Source organism: Passer montanus, unplaced genomic scaffold (assembly GCF_014805655.1).
Source record: "Passer montanus isolate IOZ18808 unplaced genomic scaffold, ASM1480565v1 scaffold4, whole genome shotgun sequence".
Classification (NCBI taxonomy): Eukaryota; Metazoa; Chordata; class Aves; order Passeriformes; family Passeridae; genus Passer; species Passer montanus.
The window spans coordinates 7,245,573-7,265,338 of NW_024368818.1; the positions used below are offsets into that span (position 1 = coordinate 7,245,573).

The 19,766-nt window shown below is 38.9% G+C and overlaps 1 protein-coding gene across 1 annotated transcript in view; it reads left to right on the forward strand.

Moving 5' to 3' along the window:
• GUCY1A2 (guanylate cyclase 1 soluble subunit alpha 2) overlaps positions 1-19,766 on the forward strand; it is a 137,362-nt gene that overhangs the window by 69,105 nt on the left and 48,491 nt on the right. The window contains exon 5 of the mRNA XM_039718384.1: positions 7,242-7,727. Within this exon, the coding sequence (XP_039574318.1) occupies positions 7,242-7,727 (486 nt within the window). The remainder of the gene's footprint in view (positions 1-7,241; positions 7,728-19,766) is intronic.

A 19,766-nucleotide genomic window follows, 5' to 3' on the forward strand; every position in this document is an offset into this window, starting at 1 on the left:
TTCCCCCTTTCACTTGTCCTTACAGGTCATGCTTGTCCATGCTTTTGATATGTCATGCATACCTATGCTCCTTGTGGGGCAGATCCTATCTAACCCTAATTTGTTTGCTTTTAATCTGCTTTACTTACTCTTTTCATACCAAGAAATTATTTTAGAGGTCCAAGTTTACAACTGAAAGTTATTAATGTTTCTCTCTTTATCACTTTCTCTCTCTTTTACATTATAGAAAATACGTATTCCCACCAAAATTTTGGATTTCTTAAAGGTACAATATTTTTGCTGCCAGTCTGGGTTTATGAGGTATCTGTGACATATAGAAAATGTTACATTTGGTCACTTTGCTCTGAAGACTGTTGCATGTTATGAAACACTCCAGGGTTTGCTATAAATAACGAGAAATTTTTAACAGTCATTTTGCTGCTGTGTGGAATAATATTCTTTTGACAATGCAGTGAGCTGGAAATACAAATGTGTAAGCAAATGCTGAGAGTTACAATTTCACAAGAACCCAAGCATGTCCTGAGTTGTGCTGAGCAAACATTATCTAGTTTATTCAATTGTATCAGGCATCGATTGAAAAGCTATTTTTCATTTCTGTGGAGATTGTATGTATTTCTCTTGGGGTGCTTTTTAAATAAAACATGGGTGTAATGGAAGATGGTATTTTTTTATTTCTGTCTACAGAAAAAATAGCAAATCAGGATTTCAGTAAAATAGCAAATCGGGATTTTTTCTTATTTTCATGAATCTTTCTCCACAGCTAGTTCTGCTGGCTGTGGCTCTGACTTACCCCACTCTACCAGCAGAGCAGGAGTATTGAGAGGTTTTAATAGCTGTTTCTTTTTCTGTCTTAAAGGTCAAAGTCGTGCTTTACCTGTCTGATGGTCAGCCAGCCACAGAGCAGCACTAATTTTACAGGTTTTCCAAGTCTTCATTTTATTGAATTGAGGCTTGGAGCATTTAAAATAGAAATTTGTTAGACCAATAGAGATCTCGTATTTCCCTTAATGTACTTAACATATTGGCATTTAGGTACCTTTCCATGCACAGCATACATTCACTCCTATAGGAATCAATAGGAGGTAGACTTAACCAGTACAGGTGTGTTTCTCCAAGCCTTGTGCTCCCTTCACAACAGAGAAATGTAAGTGTGTCTACACATGGGGCATGACTCATTTGACCATGACTTAGATGTCTCACTTAGATCATACAACTTTTATTCCAGAAGCACCTGTTTCTGTTGTTGCCTGTAGAAAGAGTCATAAATTGACTGAAGCAATTAATTCCACACTGACACTACATTAATTATCTCAGAAGTAACTTGTGTAGTTTTTGTTTGAATGCAAAATGATACCTTACTATGTCTCCCCTTCCTGTTTCCATCTAAATTTGTGTTAAGTCACTGGTTCATTCCCCTGCTTTCCAGACAGATTGATCACCTTTGACAGATCTCACAAATCAAATGCATAATCCAACTCCTCACCATAATCCAATTCCTCACCAATTCTGTTTTCTTTCTCACTCTTCCTATGAATACAAGAATATCCCATGCTAAACTATTCTTTTCCAATTTGAGTCTTTTCATTTCATAGACTGAGGTTGGAGGAACCTCTGGAGGTCATCTGGTTCAACCCTCTGCTCAAGCAGAGTCACCTAGAGTCAGTTTCCCAGGACCACATCCATGTGGCTTTTGAGTATCTTCAAGGATGGAAACCACAATCTCTGCAGGCAGCCTGTAGCACTGCTTGGTCACCCTACATAAAACAAATGTTCTCTGATGTTCAGAGGGAGCCTCCTTTGGGTAGGTTATGTCTGTGGCCTCTGGTCCTGGGCACCAGTGAAGAGAGTCTTGTTCTGTCATCCCTGATCCCTTCAGGTACATGGATAAGATCATCCTGAGCCTTCTCATCTCCAGGTTAAACAGAGTCCCAGTTCTCTCAGCCTTTCTTCATAGGAAAGAATGTCCCAGGTTCCTATCATATTTTCAGGATGCTCTCCAGCATGTCCATGTGTCTCCTGTACTGTGGATCCCAGAACTGGACACGGTCCTCCAGGTGTGGCCTCACCAGTTCTGAGAGAAGGGAAGGATCACTTCCCTCCACCAGCTGCAACACTCCTCCTTCCAGAACCCAGAGTACTTCTAGCCTTTGATGGATCATGTTCAGTATGGTGTCCACCAGGATCACTCACTAGGGCCTTGCCTTCAAAGCTTTTGCTACAGGATTTGTGTTTGACTTCTTTACATTGGCATTAAGTATGTTTTTCATATACCCACACTCAGATTTTTCTTCTTTGGGGTAAACCATAAAATGTTTTCAAATTTTTTTTGTGGGTCATATTTTTTAGACCTTTCATTGCCTTCATTGCTTTTCACCAGACTCTCTAATTGAACCACCTCTTTGTTATACTTTAAAAGGAGTAAATTTGCACTTCTGGGGTCTGAAAGTTGGTGGTCACAGTGTAAGGATTACTTCCTGTGTTTTGCAATCTGTATTTTTTGCTTACATAGTCCTGTATAGCGTTTTCTTTATAAATGACAGCATTACATGTTGGCTTACATTCATTTGTTCTACTGTGTGCACTCTGGGCCATCTTAGGAACAGTTAACCTGCATGTACTTTTTGTATTTGATTATTTCTATCTAAACATATTTATTACCTTTATTTTGAATTCCAGCTTTAGCCCATTTTTCCAATTTAAGAGATTTTTTTTTTAAATTCCAGTGTTGTCCGTCATGCTTTCAGCCTTTCTAGACATGTCATGGAAACATAGCAAGTAATTGTGTTTCTTTCTGCAAGTGTACTGTTGCCTTTTCCAGTGTTCACAAAATCCCTAAGCCTCTAACTCCTCAAATGTTAGGAAATACCTTACTGTAAATGTTCCTGAGACACTGCCATGTATCCTACAGGACATTCAGAGAAGTCCAGTTGTTTTAAAATTTAGGTTTGCAGCTGGACTTCCTTTCTGAAAGTCACCCTCTACTCTTTGTACCTGGAAGTGACAATGGTGATGGTGTTCAGGTTCAAGCTGATTTTGCCCCAGTCTTTCCATCCTCTAAATAACTATGAGCCTGATAAGGAAGCAGCTTTGTTTTATCTTACTGAATTAGTCCATTGTATGAAATCAAGCATGGATGTGCAACTGTGTATGATAGTGTGGCCTAGCACTGTAAGTTTCTAACCTAATCCCAATAAACAAAACTAAAAAAAGAGAAGACTATAATCACAGTTTGGGAGGGTTTATGCACTGATCAAAATCAAAGGAGCAGCTCCATTGAAATTTCTGGATTGCAGAGGCTGCAGAAAAGGCCTGGCCAATTAGAAGGAAAATCCTTTTTAACCACCCAGTTATTTCTCAGGGATACCATCCTGTATTTCTTTAATCTTTTTCAGGGGATGTGTACACCTTCTCTCAGTCACTATTCCAAAACACACATCTTTGTACGGAGTAGTATCCTCCCTCAGTGCAACCAGTGAAACTTTTCCCTGTGCTTTTCGTTAAAGATCAGGCAGTGGATTTGGCATTTGATTCATAAGCTTTTTGGTCCTAGGCTGGCTTGCATCCAGAGTACGCAGAGGGTGTGCAGAGGATTGGATATTGTGTACCTAATGAAGTAGCTGGTGGTGCACTACTCAGTAGGAGACTCTCCATGTTCCCGAAAAGCAGTTTTAGAATCTGTCAGTATTTCTGAGCTGGGTCTTTGGGGAGAGAGGCTGAAAGAGTTCCTTAGAATCAGGAACTGTTTGCTCCCTTTCTTTCAGTGGTAGGTTTTTTGGTTTTCATCCCAGAGCTACTTAGGCTGCACTGTCATTTCACTGCAACATAGGACCGTAAAATATGATATATAATTGCTCTTTTCAAAATGTTCTCTTGCACTACTGTAAATCAGAATTTCCTCTGAAAATGGTAGAATTATTCTCATTTTATTCAGTGAGAATATAATTAAAGAGACAGGAATGCAATGAATTGTAGCAGTAATGATATACAATTCATCACAGAAATGTTTCTATCTTTCCCCACTTACAAGGAAGATGGATGATGCCATCCTGATTGCCTGTAGGCTAATGGTCCAGGTGTAAAGCTGTCCAGCTTTGGGGAGGTACCCAGAAGTGTGACTTACTATGGCAAGCTTAGGCAAACCTGATACCCTATAGCATCAGCTATATTTTTAGATAAAAAGAAGAATATAAGAAGCACAAGAAATCAAAGAAAAGAGATGGAGGTCATCCTGGATCACAGTTGCAGACTGAAGTCTGCTAGAAAGTGTCTGAATCATCTCTGAAACTTCTTTGGAAAGGAAAGGGCTTTGCAAAAGCTGATAAGAGTGATGCAGTCTTAACTCTTGTCTGCTGTTGTTCTTTACAAGACCTAAGTGTTTTGCTCCAGGAAAGCTGAGGCAGTTTTTTTTCCTGCTGTCCTGTTCCCTGATTTGGCAACTTGAAGAGACTGGCAGGCCATTTTCTAAAACATCCATCAGTCATCAAGAGAGAGCAGGAAAACTGAATCACTAATATAACATGAGAGAAGTGGTAGGAAACATCAACAATTTCTGTTAAGCAGAGCACGTGATAATTTAGGGGATAAAGCTGAAATATCACTGAACCTTTGACAGTTTTAGGAAGCTAATCAGTTGTGTATGAAGAATACCTTTGCAAAAATTTCTCAAAATGCTCTGGAAACACTCAGCCTTGTTCAAGCAAGGGGCAGTTCACTTGATTATTATTAGTTAGGCATTTTACAGGATAGCCTGTCTTTTATTGCTTTTCACACATGAGTCTCAAAGTGTGTTACAGGGTGGTCAATAGCATTGTTCCTGCTGCGCTGAAAGGCCACATAAGAAGTCAGGATTGATAATTTGCCTGGGGTTACCCAGAAGCTGAGCAGAGGACTCCAGAGTGCCTGTTTAGTACGTTATTTACACAGTCAGTGTTTCCTGAGAAAAGTCCACCTGGGGAAGGTTGGCACAATATGTTAACGCAGACAGTGATCACATCAAAGAGTTTAACACCTCAAATTGACAGAGGCGAAGTGGGAGCACAGGGGGATGCATTGGTTTTCTTCTAGTCTCACAGCAGGTTAACAGGAGAAACACACCTCCAAGCCAGCCTTGCCTAGCTGACATACAGCTCAACCCCAGGCCAGGCTGGCTCAGCCAGGGTCTGTGGTCACACTCTCTCCTCCTGAGCTGAAAACACCCTGTTTTCACCTGGAGATGGAAGAGGCAAGTGGTAATATGAGACACTTTTATTTTGCACAAGAGTGAAATTCTACAAACAGAAAACTTTCTGACACAGTGGAACGAAATAGGAAGAGAATTTAGAAATGCTGTACTGTTTATTTCATACTTGGCAACTTGTACTTTGGCGTTAAAACAATTTTGCATGTGCCCTTTTGAAAGCATGAGGCTGCATGCATGAAGAAAGCATCCTGTTTCCCAGGGAGCCATGTTTCAAAAGTAGAAAAAGAACACTTAGCCATGGAGCATTAAATCAGCTCATGTAGTTAGCTGACTACCTTTCTCAGAGAGATGAATGTCCCAGAGTGAAGCTGAGGAAGCAAGGCTTAGGAATGTAAATATTAGTAGGTGTGCAGGAACATAAATTAGAAAATTTGACAATTTTAATGACTTGCATTTATTTTCACTTGCTGAGTTCCCTGGCTGATATCAGAAGCTGAAAGTTAGGTTGCTAACAGAGAAGGTAGAGGGCAATAGGGACAGGATAGGCTCAATTCCCATGTTGCCATAGAGTTTGCAATGACAGCATTATGTAAAAAAAAATATTATGTAAACGTTATGTAAAAACAATTGATAGAAAAGGAGCTCCCTAAAATCTCCCCCAGACATGGAAGTACCATGAGAATTGCCTGTCACATCAGCAGGAGCTTTCAGACCACTGGACACTTAAATCACATCATTATAACAGACACCACTGGATTCCCTGATGGAGGTTCTTCTATTTTACTTGGTAGGATTATGGATGGAAGGAGGATTAAATGATAAGTGAATCATGTGACAGCAAGCGAATGCCTACATGATGAAAGAAATGGTGACTGGAGGAGGCCTTTTCATTTTAAGATATTGTGTGGAATGGAAAACACACATACAAGGCATTATGGTGCCAAATACTGCTTAGGTGCACAAGGTTTTTGTGTTGTGCCTGTACTGAGTATGAGATCCTTAGGGTAAGGTCTGTGGGTATTTTAGATCACATAGCACAGTATTGCCCTGGTCTTTGTGCAGACCTGGAATGGAAGCATTAATGGGGTTGTTTTTAACGTTTTTTAATGTTTCTTTGTGATTCATGAAACATTGCATGTTTCAATATGGCAAGCTGTATTTAAAAAGAGATACAGCTTTGTCTGATTTAGTTTAGTTTTCAGCGTCCATTTCAGCGTGATAGTTTTGTGCTTGACTGCCATCATGGAGCAAGAGGTTACAATCCACCGCCTCAGTGATATCAACCCTTGGACAGTGCTCAAAATATCTAGACATCTGACAGGCAAATACAAAAACTATAAACCAGTGTGATGAACCACCTGATGCTCCTTCCCTACTGTATCTTCTGCTATCTCGCAAATACAAATTGGATGAAGATCTGTTACCAAGAAATCTGCAGATTCTAACTGAGTGTCAGCCTTCGACTCTGCTGCATGTATTAGAAGGAAAACAGGAAACAGGAGGAATAGTATGATATTTCCATGCCATTTGTTATTTTATAGAACTGGTTTTCACATCTTTTTTTTTTTTTTAATTCCTCTATAAAATGGCTACAATTGACTTGTATTAGATATTTTGCTGAAAAAGAACAGAAGGAACTTAGTTTCACTAATCTGCTTTCAGACAGTTGCAATTTCTCTTCACTTTTTTGCTTTTTGTAATTTATAGCTAAGTAACAGAGAAAGAACAACTCTAAAATTTGCTCGTTTGTCCAGGTACATTCCAGGAACATTATTTAGACGGCACTCTGAGAATACATATTATTGCTTCCTTATTTAATTGGGTACAAACAAAATCCAACATTTGATTTGGGAATTCTTCTGTGTCAGTTTAGGTTATTTTCTGACTCAATTTGATGAGCAAGCTGTGAGTCTCATTACTTGAGTAGGTGAGTGCAAGAGGCTTCTGTATAAAAGGCTACAGTTAATTGTTTTAGCTGAAAAAATGGAGAAAGTAGAATGAGAATCCACATCTATAAGCTGATTTTTCCACGTGTTTAAACTTTTTTTTTTTTGTTTTACAGGTGATGGAAATTAAAGGACAAATGATTCATGTGCCAGAATCAAACTCTATATTGTTTCTGGGTTCCCCCTGTGTGGACAAGCTGGATGAGCTGATGGGCCGAGGCCTCCATCTTTCGGACATTCCTATCCATGATGCTACTCGTGATGTCATACTGGTTGGGGAGCAAGCAAAGGCACAGGATGGCTTGAAAAAACGAATGGATAAGCTGAAGGCAACGCTAGAATGTACACACCAAGCCCTGGAAGAGGAGAAGAAGAAGACAGTAGATCTCCTTATTTCCATTTTCCCTGAAGAGGTGGCTCAGCAGTTGTGGCAGGGGCAGCAGGTTCAGGCCAGGAAGTTTGATGATGTCACCATGCTCTTCTCGGACATTGTTGGCTTCACTGCCATCTGTGCTCAGTGCACACCCATGCAGGTCATCAGCATGCTCAACGAGCTCTACACGCGCTTCGACCACCAGTGTGGATTCCTTGACATCTACAAGGTAACAGCTCGAGTCCTAACCTAGCAAAAGATAACTGAAATGAAGGCAGGAAAAATCCCAGTGGCTTTCTTCCTAAATTGCAGGCCTTCCTCAGAAAAATATGAAGGCAGTATTTTTGTTTTATATGTAAAAAACCCAGATTGGAAATACGACCATTGAAACTCAAATGCTTCAATATGAAACGGTCGTCATGGTACTCCCATGGGTATATAGGCCTCTTATTCCCATTTTCCTATAGAAATACACATCTCCTGTATTATATCCTGGTTTCCTTTAGATGACACCTCAGCCACAGCATTCTAACAATGAAGAAGTGCACAGTGATGAATCCTAACCCAGGCTTCAGCTCCTGGGAGGCACTCACTTTCATCTTGAATGGTTTAGGTTTAGGGTTCAGGCATTTATCTTTCCCTTGAAAGAACTAAAATTTTCCATAAGGAGTGGAGCATTCACTAAAAAATGTTACTATAAGGAACTTCTTCTTCCACTGAAAAACAGGAAGAGGACAGCAGATGTCTATGCATAGTAAATGTAAGGAATGGGACATGGTGCTGGTGTGCCATTTCCCCAAAGGAAATGTCACACATGTTGGTCCCATTGGAGAACTCATCTTCACGTCTCTTAAATGGATTTGGTGTTCAGTATGTATTTGAGAGAAAAAAGGTGGAGGTAGAATTTAATAAATGCACTGAAGATATTATCCTGTGAAACTTACCAACTCCTTTGTGTATGGAATGCCTTTAATTTTGTGATAGAAGAAATAGAGCGAGTCCCTTTTTATATGTTAATTCACAAGAGAAAAGAGATGTGGTTGTGAAATTACATATTGACTTTTTTACATGCCTGAGGTTTGCAAACTAACAATTTTCAAACTGTTTAATATAGTATTTGTTGATAGGCTGTGGAGAAAAAGGTCTCAAAAATGTCCTGCTCCTCTCATTTCTAGCCTTTAGTGCACTTTAAAAGGAATTGAAAAATAATTACTACCCATCTAAATAATATTCATGGCTGAAAAGCTACAACATGTACCACAGATAGAACTGAAAATGGTATAGCTAAAGGTTGGTAGGGCAGTTTACCAAAGTAAACAAGAGCACTGTAAAGAAGTTTTGGGCTCCTGGTTTAGGGGCTTGTTCTACTAATGCTCAGACGCAAAGGCCAGCTTGGGACATGAATGCAGTGGAAGGTACCAGCCCTAATTTGAAAACTGTTGAGGTGGTGCTGTCAGAAAAGATGGTGAGTGTGATCTCAGTTTGTGTTAATCTAATGTTGCTGCACTGGATTATGCCACAGCTTCAAGAACAGGACTTGAAGAACTTCTAACCCAGAGTCAGGAGAATACCTAGCGACCCTGCTTCACATGCTGTGGGTTCACATGGGTGTGCTCACTGTGTTCCCAGGTGATTAATTTCAGCTGTTTTGAAGCATTCAGAATATCCTTTGTTGAAAATTATGGTTGCATGGGAATATGATATAAAGTATGCAAAACTCTATGATCTGACTGCAAAGAAGGTTGGTTGAATCCTGTGAGAACACTAAGAAGGAATATTTATGCATAGGAATGATCACCACCAGAACAATTATGATTTTATAAGTTATTGTCAGTTAGTGAATTTTAGATACTTAATCACCACTATTTATACCCAGGCCTCCTCAAAGATATACTCGTGTAACTAGGCTACAGAAATTTATCATGTGACCTAAATACATAATTTTTTAAATTTGCTTGTTTTTAAGCAGCATGGCAAGAATAATATGCAAAGATTATTGGTTTGATGATGTCAAATGATGTCCACCAATGATTATTGGTGGACGCATCTGAATACCAAATTCACCATTTTGTAAACAGAAATTAAGTAAAATATTATAAATTCCATGCTGTAAATTATTTACCCAGCTTTACTGTTACAGAATTTTGTATTCAGAACCTCACTGCTTCTAATCCGGCAGTGAATGTAATATTTTCATTTGTCTCATGCTATTCATCCAGGGATGTTTATAGAGAAATATGGCACAGAAAGAACAAAGATTCTCACATTTAACTAATCAGACATAGAGGGCAAGTATAATAAGCTCTTGGGTACAGACTGAAAATGCTTGGAGAGAGCAGAAGGGTGATGAGTTAGACTTTGAAATGTCTTTAAAATTAAAGTAGCTATAACTGATGAGGTAGGGAAAGCTTATCCAGTGGATGGAGGCACAGGTAAGAATGACACAGACAGATGATGGGCTCAGAAGATTAATTTCACAGCAGCATTTTGAATGGATAGCAACGATGACAGATTACATTTGTCCAGGCTGAGGGAGAACATTGCCCTAATTGAGATGCACGGTGGTATGAGCCTGGGTGACAGTTTTAGCAATCTAGAAGAATCTGTGTTTTAGAGAGTGAAACCTAGGAGAGAATCTGCTGACACATGGCCTTGGTGAAAAGATTAGGAGGGACATGTTCATGATAATCATAGGAGGAGGTGAAAGAAGTGAGACTTGGTGATGCATTTGGAAACTGGGGTTGCTGACTATGAGAGCTAATTATATTTGGCTTGGAGTTGAGGAGTGGGAGAAAAAGTCAAGCAGGGAGTGCAGTTCAGGTCAGTGTAGCTGCAGATGCTTGGCAAGCTGGTGTTTGTGGACATGCAAGTAAAAGCATGGACTCCAGGAGCAGAAGTCATGGGAGAGATAGCTCAGTAAATTTTGAAAGCTGTGGCTTTGGGTAAAATATGTACTTGTTGGCCTGTTTTGACCTGTTTTTCTCTGCCTCTGAGTTCCTGTTGTTTATCAGCCAAGTACTGGGAAATGAGGCTTCAGTTAAGCCATCTCTTTATCAAGTAAGCTATTTAGATATGCTGCAGCCTTGTCTTCTGGCATTTAAACTTAACCCTGCAGTCTGAAATCTTCCCTGCTTAAGATTCCCACAGCTTCTCTTTCTCCTTCATGCAATATGTATTTGACGTGGCTCATTTACAATATTTGTTTCTTGTTGAGTCCTTCTGCCTTTGTAGGCCTGCTTTCTCAGCTCTTTTCCCCTCAGTTTCATTTCTGAAAGATTTCCTGTTTGCACCCTTTAACTGTGTAAAGGCAGCATTTATTTTGCATGTTCTTTTGGCTGCATGGCTAAGTAGTGTCAAGCCAAACAGAGCAGAGCCAGGCCTAATCCTGTAGGTGTTAGTTTCTTTGTCCTTTCTCTAAACAGGGCCAAATTTGTCCTTGGAGACATTGCAGATTTTCTCTGACACTGTACTTCACTTTCTCTGAAGTCCTAAGTTCCATTTGCCTTGTCTAATCAGAGAGTCCTAAATGTTTTTTTAAATGAACTGTGGTCAGCTGCCAGAATTTCTTTGCTATACATCTTCATTGTAAATATTTTAATTGCATGTTTATTGATTATTTATATAAGACAATATAGTTACATGCATTCATTTTACAGTCAGGATCCACAACTTTGTTGTGTGGACTCCTGCTTTCTTTTTGGTTTCATTATTTTGCTAAAGTGGCACTCTCTCTGAGTGGTACCACACACAGCTTCCTTGGACTTTTATTCCTGGCAACATGATACACTTAGTGTGTTACATCTTTATTTTCTGATTTCATATGCCTAACACTGTATATAGCCTTAATGTTTGCTTGTTGTAAAGACCCAAGAGTAAAAAATGATGGGAAATCTGGACTTTCCTGCAATCATTCAAGACTGATACTCACCAGTTTTGAAAAATGTTTATATTTAGGTTGTGATATGATGCTTTGATGAATGTAATTTTAAACTCCCATTTTCTGAGAATATCACTTTACATTTCTGTACTGGTAGTTTAAGTTGCAGAAATCTGTACTAATTTTTCAGAAAATACCAGTACATTCTCAGTGCCATGACTGTCTCCTCTTGAGAACTAATACATCTTGTACTCAAATACAAGTATTTGTACATATTGTACTTAAAGAAATGTTCTCAACCTTACTGTCAGTGTTATAATGACAAATAAAGAATACTTCAATAAGCAGGGTCATGAGCTTCAGATTATTCTGAAGTTTTCCAGGCTTTATGTTTCATAAGTTAAAAAACATAGTCTCCAAGTTTTCAGGTAAAATCTGTGGCCACTATTTTAGCTCAGGCCTTATGTTTCATAAGTTAAAAAACTTACAGGGGACCATAGTCCCCAGGTTTTCAGGTAAAATCTGTGGCCACTATTTTAGCCATCTTTCCATCCAGTTTTAACCTTTTAAGTTCTGTGCAAATACATGGCCTTTTTGAGAAGTTTTGAAATTCTAAACTTCAGCTTAGGCATTTGCAAAATGCAGGAAATGCAATTAAGATATAAAAAAAATGATAGCGATACTCTTACGTGAGCAATAAACACATAAAATATTACAAGATACCTTTTTTTAAAAATGGAATGGTGCTTCTGAGGATTACCAGGGCACTAGGTGTTGCTTCTTCCTGATAGCTTAAAGTCAGTGGATTTTGAATGCATAATAGATGAAAATGGGCAATAGAAATAATGTCCATAGCCCAGAAGCTCACTCTCTGCAGTGCCACCTGGCCTGGTAGAGCTGCCTTCAGCACACTGCTCTCTTTGGGTCCCACCACAGAGGGTTTCTGAACCTTCTTTCTCCTCTTTGAGCTGGCTATGACACTTTCTCCTCCTTGAAATCTTTGTCTGTACGTGGACTCGCTGGCACACTGGTATGTCTCACTCCAGTATGAAGTTAGAGCAAAGCCGGGGCAGCTGTCTCTTTGGGGAACTCAGAAGTGTTCTTGGACTAAGGGAAAAAAAGAAAAACCCAAGGAAAAAAAAAAGGAAACACAAAATATTCCATGGATTTTCCCTGAAGATCTGGTGTAACACCACCCAAGAACTCAAGAATATTTAAAGACTTCCCATTACTTTAAGCATGTATTTTTCTCCAGCCTTGTGGACGATTTACACTTTCTGTCTTCAGGGAGATCTGCAAATGAAGCAAACAGACGCTCAGGCTCCAGAAGAGTTATTCTTTGCTTTATAAACATACAGCTCTGCACAAAGCACTAAAACATCTGTGCATGTTCTCCTGCAATACATCACCCAACAATCCTCTAAAGAGCCTAGGACTTCTGTTTCTGTATATAACTACTTGTCTACTTCTTCAGTAATGCCATACTTGTATATAATACCTTCTTTTTTTTTTCTGTTTTTGGTCTCTCTCCTTTCACTTTTCTCTCATCTGGAATGCACATGTTTGTTTGTAACTGCCCTGGTCCATTTCTCTCAAGCTGCATGGGAGTCTTACAGTCTGTGTCCAGCTTACAGGTCCTGTGAGCACTTTCCAAGTCCTCAGTTTGTATGTGAAGCCTGGCTATAAGCTTTAACTTGAATAGGATCAAGAAGGGTGTCCTCCCTGCTCCTAAATGAGGAGCAAGCCCACGTACTGTGGTGAGACAGGAACCGTGGCTAAGGGCATTCCCTCTTGCAGCCAGCACACAGATGCTATGTCCCTGATGCTATGTCCTTTGTTTTATTCTGTCCAGTTTTTCCACCTTCTAAATTTTAGTACCTCTGAGGGACTGGAGAAAATTAATTTCACTTTCCATCTGCTTTGGCTCTTTTCATTTTTAAGCAGTCTAGCTGGACTTTCATGTACCAAGATACAACATTTTAATTCATGAAAACAGCATTCATAACTGTCCCTTAATTTATTAAATTATTTAAATGAACATGGAGGACACTTAAGTAAGTTTATATAAACTAGATGACGTAGGAATTTCAGGACACATAAATTTAAGCCTGTATAACCTTGAGGAAGATGTTATGGTTCACTAGGAGTTTAAATACTGGGGATACCTTTGGCAAATTAAGACCACACTTACATCGGGAGAAGGACAGTCATATTAAACTGAAATGTGTGTCTTGGGTCATACATGATTATTTTAATATTTTCTTATTTTCTTAAACAGTTCTGCGCATTGGTATTGCAATAAGGCAGAATGCCAGCCAGGAAGTTTTCTGTTCATCAGAGATCATTTGATCTGATTTTTGCAGTTTCATATTTGCCTACAGAAGAGAGAAATCATTTATACACTCTGAACTTTGTATTCCATGGCTGCTGTGTTCAAACCTAATATTGGTGACATGTAGACTGCAAGTCTTCTGACATGACTCTTCTAACTACTGAAAAAAACCCCTCTTTTAAAATACTAGGTAGTAATTCTACATGGCAAATACTGTTTGCCTTTTTTCTTCTGTAAAGGAAGTAGCACTCTGAATTACAGTGTAGATGAAAGAGTTTCTCCATATATTGCTGAAAGATCTGTGCTTAAGACTGCTAAGTATGTGCTTTAGAAAGAGTTCAAACACAGCTCTTGCTGCAAAATGCTCCTGAACTTGCCACTATGTAGCATCATTAAATTCACTAAAAATAAGATGCCCTCAGGCCTGGTAAGAGCAATTGCTTCTTAATTAGGCTCCTGGGAAAGGAGCTTGGTTTTATAGGAAGTCACGTCTTTTAAAAAATGAGCTTTACAAGAGGAACAAAGTTCTAAACTTCATAGGTGGACGCCTGTAATCCATCTCTTCTCACATGGGAGGAGGTTTCCTGAAGAGTTTCCAAAAGCAGAATGTTATGTCATAAAAGTGTTACAAACATACTTTGAAACTTGGGTGCAAGATTTCACTGCCTAGGAATTGATTTTGAAAACATTAGAGACAGAAGCTAAGAGAGTGAAACACTAAGTTAAAACTGAAGGACATTCTTTGAAAACAAGTGCATTCTCACATCCTACCTTGAAAACTTTATAATCCTTTCCAAAGCAGAAAGTTTTTTATAATACACCAGAGATCTGGAAATCTATAAATAGAGCTTTAATTCTGACTGATATTGTTAAGCTTCATCAGTGTGGCAAAATTCAACTGTTTCAAAGTTTTGCTGGCAAATCTTTGCAGCAGAAAAAACTTAGAGAAAACTTGAACATGTAAACAGAATTAGACCTTAGTTTGTATCCACAAACAGCAAAACACCAAACAGGTTTTGTTTAATTTGAAAAAGGACAGTATTCATTCTTTGCAGTGTAGACAGAAATGTGGAACTAGACCTACCTCAGGATCAAGAGTACCTAATCCAAGATCGGAGGAGGCTTTTCTGAACTGCTCTTACACCACCTCCAGAGAAAGAGAACACACACTTAATGTCTCAGGGAAATAATTTTATCTGGTTTCCCCCCAGCATGTTTATTTGTTATTTCTTTCCTTAGAATCTGTGTTTTAGGTTAAATGACTTGTTCAAGTCTTTGTACCATAAGCAGCCCAAAATACTTCACATCTGCTCTCCCTGCCCTTAGTGATTAATAACACCCCATGACCTGCATGCCAAAATATGCATGGCAAGACCCAGGACTTTTTGAGCAAAGCGGGATCTTGCTGTTGTGGTGACAAATGGTGCTGTAGCCCTAGCAGTCAGCACACTCATGCAGTTCTTCTCCTGGCTTGGGGTACTCTGTGGGAGCAGGAACATGCCCGCTGTGGTGCATTTTCAAAGGCACAGAGCTCCCCTAGAGCCCTCCGGGAGTTTCGCAAACTAAGCCTGTGGCCCACATAAAGCTGTTTTTCAGGAAATGCTCAGAAAAGCAAGCTGATGACAACATGGGAGGGGTCTTGCATATCAAATGACAGTCTGGGCATGGATGCAGGCAATTAAGCAAAGATACACACATTTGCATCCTGCTGTACTAAATGGGAAAAAAAGAGGTTTACAGGATTTAGGGTGGAATATGTCATGCCTTGAAAATTCATTTTTCTCTTCCATTACTATAGAAAGAGTATAGATGAGTAGCCTGAATTGAAGCTTCATTTTTCTGTGACTGACACTTGATAATATGAGTTCCATTGTGAATGAGAACATTGTAAGGTTATGCCTGATCTGCAGAGATACTGTGAGAACAATTTGGGTAGCAGGATTTCATTTTTGTGTGACTGACGCTTGATAATATGAGTTCCATTGTGAATGTAAGGTTATGCCTGATCAGCAGAGATACTGTGAGAACAATTTGGGTAGCAGGAAATATGGCAGATGTAAATAACATCTTGAAGTAGTATATGGATATCAAATGAATTGTTCCTGTGATAAGTGCTGAGATTGCTGGCTTAAAACTAATATGGAGAGAATCTCCATTTTCTTCACTTTTTGTCCCATACCAGTTAAGAACTGTCCTGTTTGCTGCTGGACTAGAAGTCATGGACAGGAATAATGAAGCCCAAATGATAAGTCTGAAGCACCATGTTGCTGTATACCACAGCCTTTCCCTTATTCTCCTGCTGTACAGCTTAGAGCAGAAAACAGATGAAAGAAAAGCCTTTGGGAGATACTAATAACTTCAAAGGTTTCCTTTAAGTTAGACTTGCAAGAATTTCATCTTAAGGCTGAATTTGACTGTATTCCTTTAGAGGGAAGACATTTCAGCTTTCATAAAAGAAATACATAGTTTTGAGGTACTGCGTAGTTCAGTCTTGCAGATGGAATGAAATATGGATAAACAGGATAATGAATATTTTGTGAAAGTATAGGTCTTTACAGTAGTTCCTGATAATTTCCATTGGCGTGTCCATTCACATCCTGAATTTTTGCCTCATGCTGGGATGAAACTTCTAAAACCATCTCCTTTAATATTTGTATGCTACCATGGAAATGCAGCCTGGGTATGCAGGAAGCTGAGATGTGCTCCAGCAAGTCTTGGCTGAGGACTACGTATAGAACTTTGACTTTGCTCCTTAAGAAATGAAATCCAGGTGTTCAAATCAAAATAATATGCTAGAAGGCATTGATTTTGCTGTTAAGGTCATCGTAAGAATCACTTAAGGTTCATACCTCCAGTAAATGCTGTTCTGGATTAATCTCAAAGACTGGAAAGGAAACTTTCCAGATCTGTGGAGTGTAGAAAGTTTTTACACTGGTTCATCTGACAATCTAGAGATCAGCTTTCCTAAAGGACTATTTGATTTTGCAGAACTTTCTATGTCCTTCTTTTAAAATTGATCTGCCTCTGTGACCTTCCAGGTTCAATCTGCCCTTCTGCCTCTTCACATAGCCTTGTTAATTCTTCCTTTTCTACAGTTTTGAGATAGAGGTGGAACTATGCTACTTTTAGCATAGAGTTAATAATTTAGACTTATTCTCACAGTCAAGAGAGGAAAGTTTGATTTTATAGGGTAAGTGTGAATTTTTTGAAGTGTTAGACTTTTTTTTTCTGAAGGAGGTTCTTAGAACAGGTCATGTAACTGCAAGAGTTCCCATTCAGTTCATTGACTATGAAGAGAATTGAGTGAATAGCTCATATTCAAATAGTCAAATTCTAATATTCAATATTAGTCATATTTCTGGTTAGGTGAACTGAATCTCATCCGTCTAGATTACAGCTGCTACATCTTACCAACTTGTAGTCTGTATGATGCAGCTGCAGCTGAAATACTGCTTTTTCCCTGCTAGTGTAATCTACTTTTCATGTGTTTTATGTTTTTTGAATAATGTTATAGTTTGATGCCATGTTATGGTTAATGCACAGAGTGTATTTTAACTGGACTGATGGAATTTTTTCTGCATTTTAATTTCTCTCATACAATGAGCATCCACTCAAGTTATTTCTTCCTACCTTCTTTGATTTTTGTTCAAGTGCCACTGGAGTAACTCCCATCGCCACTGAGCATGGATATTCTGTTGTCTCTCAATAGAGTCCCTTAGAATGCTATAGTGATTAATTCAGAGTTTAAATTTCTGTACATTATACAGATGAATATGATTATTGTTGTCAAAACACCTCAGCATTGCTCAGTCCCATTGAAACACATAGTAACTAAATTAATAGCTATATTTGAGAACAGGGCACACCATATAGTTAAAGCTTGGACTACCTTAGAAATATACCTTGCCAAAATAGTGTGTTTTAATGGTCTGTATTTGATAGTACTGAATGTGGTTGCTTGAAGAAGTAAAATATGCTTTGTGAGCTACTTATGAAATGTCAGGCACACAGAGCAAGCTTCTTTCTAGCATTTTCATTTCAAGATTTACCCCCTAAAATAAAAAAGATTATATTACTTATCCCCATATTTGCTGAAGCATCTATGAAAATCTTCACTGTCTGCAGATGCTTGATTGCTTTAAAAAGCTTCTTTTTATTTAAGACCCTGTTGTCAGTGTTTCACAGGTTTCCCTGTTTCCTTATCCATAAGGATGCTGACTTCATTTTTTCTCTTGCTCTCTCACCCTCCACCATTGTGGAGTGCCCACTTGTATGCCATGAAACCATCTCTGCTCCAGTGTGGACAAGCTCAGCTCGCCCAGCCCGTTTTCCCAGGTGCTCCAGCCCCCACCGTCTTACTGGCCCTAATGACTTGGACCCAGTTTATCAATCGCTTGCACTGAGGACCCCCAAAGTGGATGTGGTTTCTGGGTCTAACAAGTGCCGAGTGGGGGGTGATTGGCACTTCCCTGGCCTCTGTTCATACCTCCAGAATGTCATTGGCCATCTTTGTTCCCAGGACTGATGGCTTGACCTCCCCCAGGGTCTCTCCCAAAGAGCCACTCTTCAGGAAGTTGGCTGTATCAGTTCCAGAGAAATTCTTTCCCAGGGACAGGACTTTGCACATGTCCTTACTGAATTTCATAAGCTTCCAATTCATTCTGTCTGTGCAAGTCACTCAGGATGGCAGCCCAGCCCTAGAGCAAATTGACAATTGACCTGTCTCCCTCGTTTGGTATCAACTGTAGGCTGATGCAGGTGCAAATAATGTTATTTTCAGGAAGAACACTCCAAGGATTTTATTATAAAAGACAGATATATTTTAAAATTCTAGATTTTTTTTTTACATGCTGTATTTTGAAAAGTGTTAACTGCTCAGTAGACATTTTATACACTGATAGCGCTGTGTCTGTATTTTTGTGGGAGAAGGTAAACATGCATAGGAAACGGGCAAAAGGAGAGGCAGGTTAAGATAGAAAATAATGCTCTTCAATGCAGGTTAAAAAATGACCCACAAACAAACTAGAAAAGTTAGTTTTCTCAGAAAGAATAGTTAAGTGATGAACAGAAGAGCATTAAACTGCAATTAGCTAAAGCATTACCCCTTTCCTTGCTCATTAATTCTGGTTGTTTCACAGCTCTTTAAGAGGAAACAGATATAATTGCAACTACTGTTTGTTGTTATTTCAGTTTTATAAAATTAAGTTTTATAGAGTATCTCCCAGCAGTAGGATAGTTTCAGGCTATTGGCAGATTACTCATATGTGATAAGAAACCATTTAGTAATGATCCTCTCTTCAGCTAAACATAGCATATACACTTTGTACACTGTGTCTGTAAACAGGGTGTGGAGCATAGAGAAATTGTTTAATATTCCAAGTTTCCTTGCCAACTTAAAATTACAGTGATTATGAACACATACTTACTTAAGCAGAAATAAATATTTCTGGTGATTAAAATAGCAGAAAGGGGGGAGACCACAAGCAGGATTGGATGCATATGGAAACTCAATTCAATTGGAAGAAACATCTGTTACTCTATAAAAAGAAGGGTAAGAAATCAAGACATGGCTAAAGAATATCTAAGTCTGGTTATTCTATCTAGATTTTATGTGCATGATATGCTTATATAGAGTACCCATATATGTCAGTGGAAAATACACACAAAAGTTTGAGCAGCATAATATATTTTTCCCCTTTTCTTGAGGAAGGGAAGCCTTGAACAAACATTTGATATGCAATTCTTACATATTTGCTTTCCAGAGTAATCCTATATTCTGGTCAGCTGTGCGTAGCCGGAGTATTCTATAGTCCTTTATCCTGAACTGAAAGTCAGTCTTACTTTTTATTTCCAATCTATTTTGAAAAAAAACCCCACTGTTGAACAGGCTATAAGGGACAGTGACATAAATTATTTTAGGTTACATGGGTACTAAATATTACCGACCTTATGAGTGATATAATAAATATGTATGCAGCCCTGTGAGTATTTTAGAGATGAAAACAATAGTACATAAGTACCCTTCAGAGGAACGTGAAGGATCTACAAAAGACATGCTG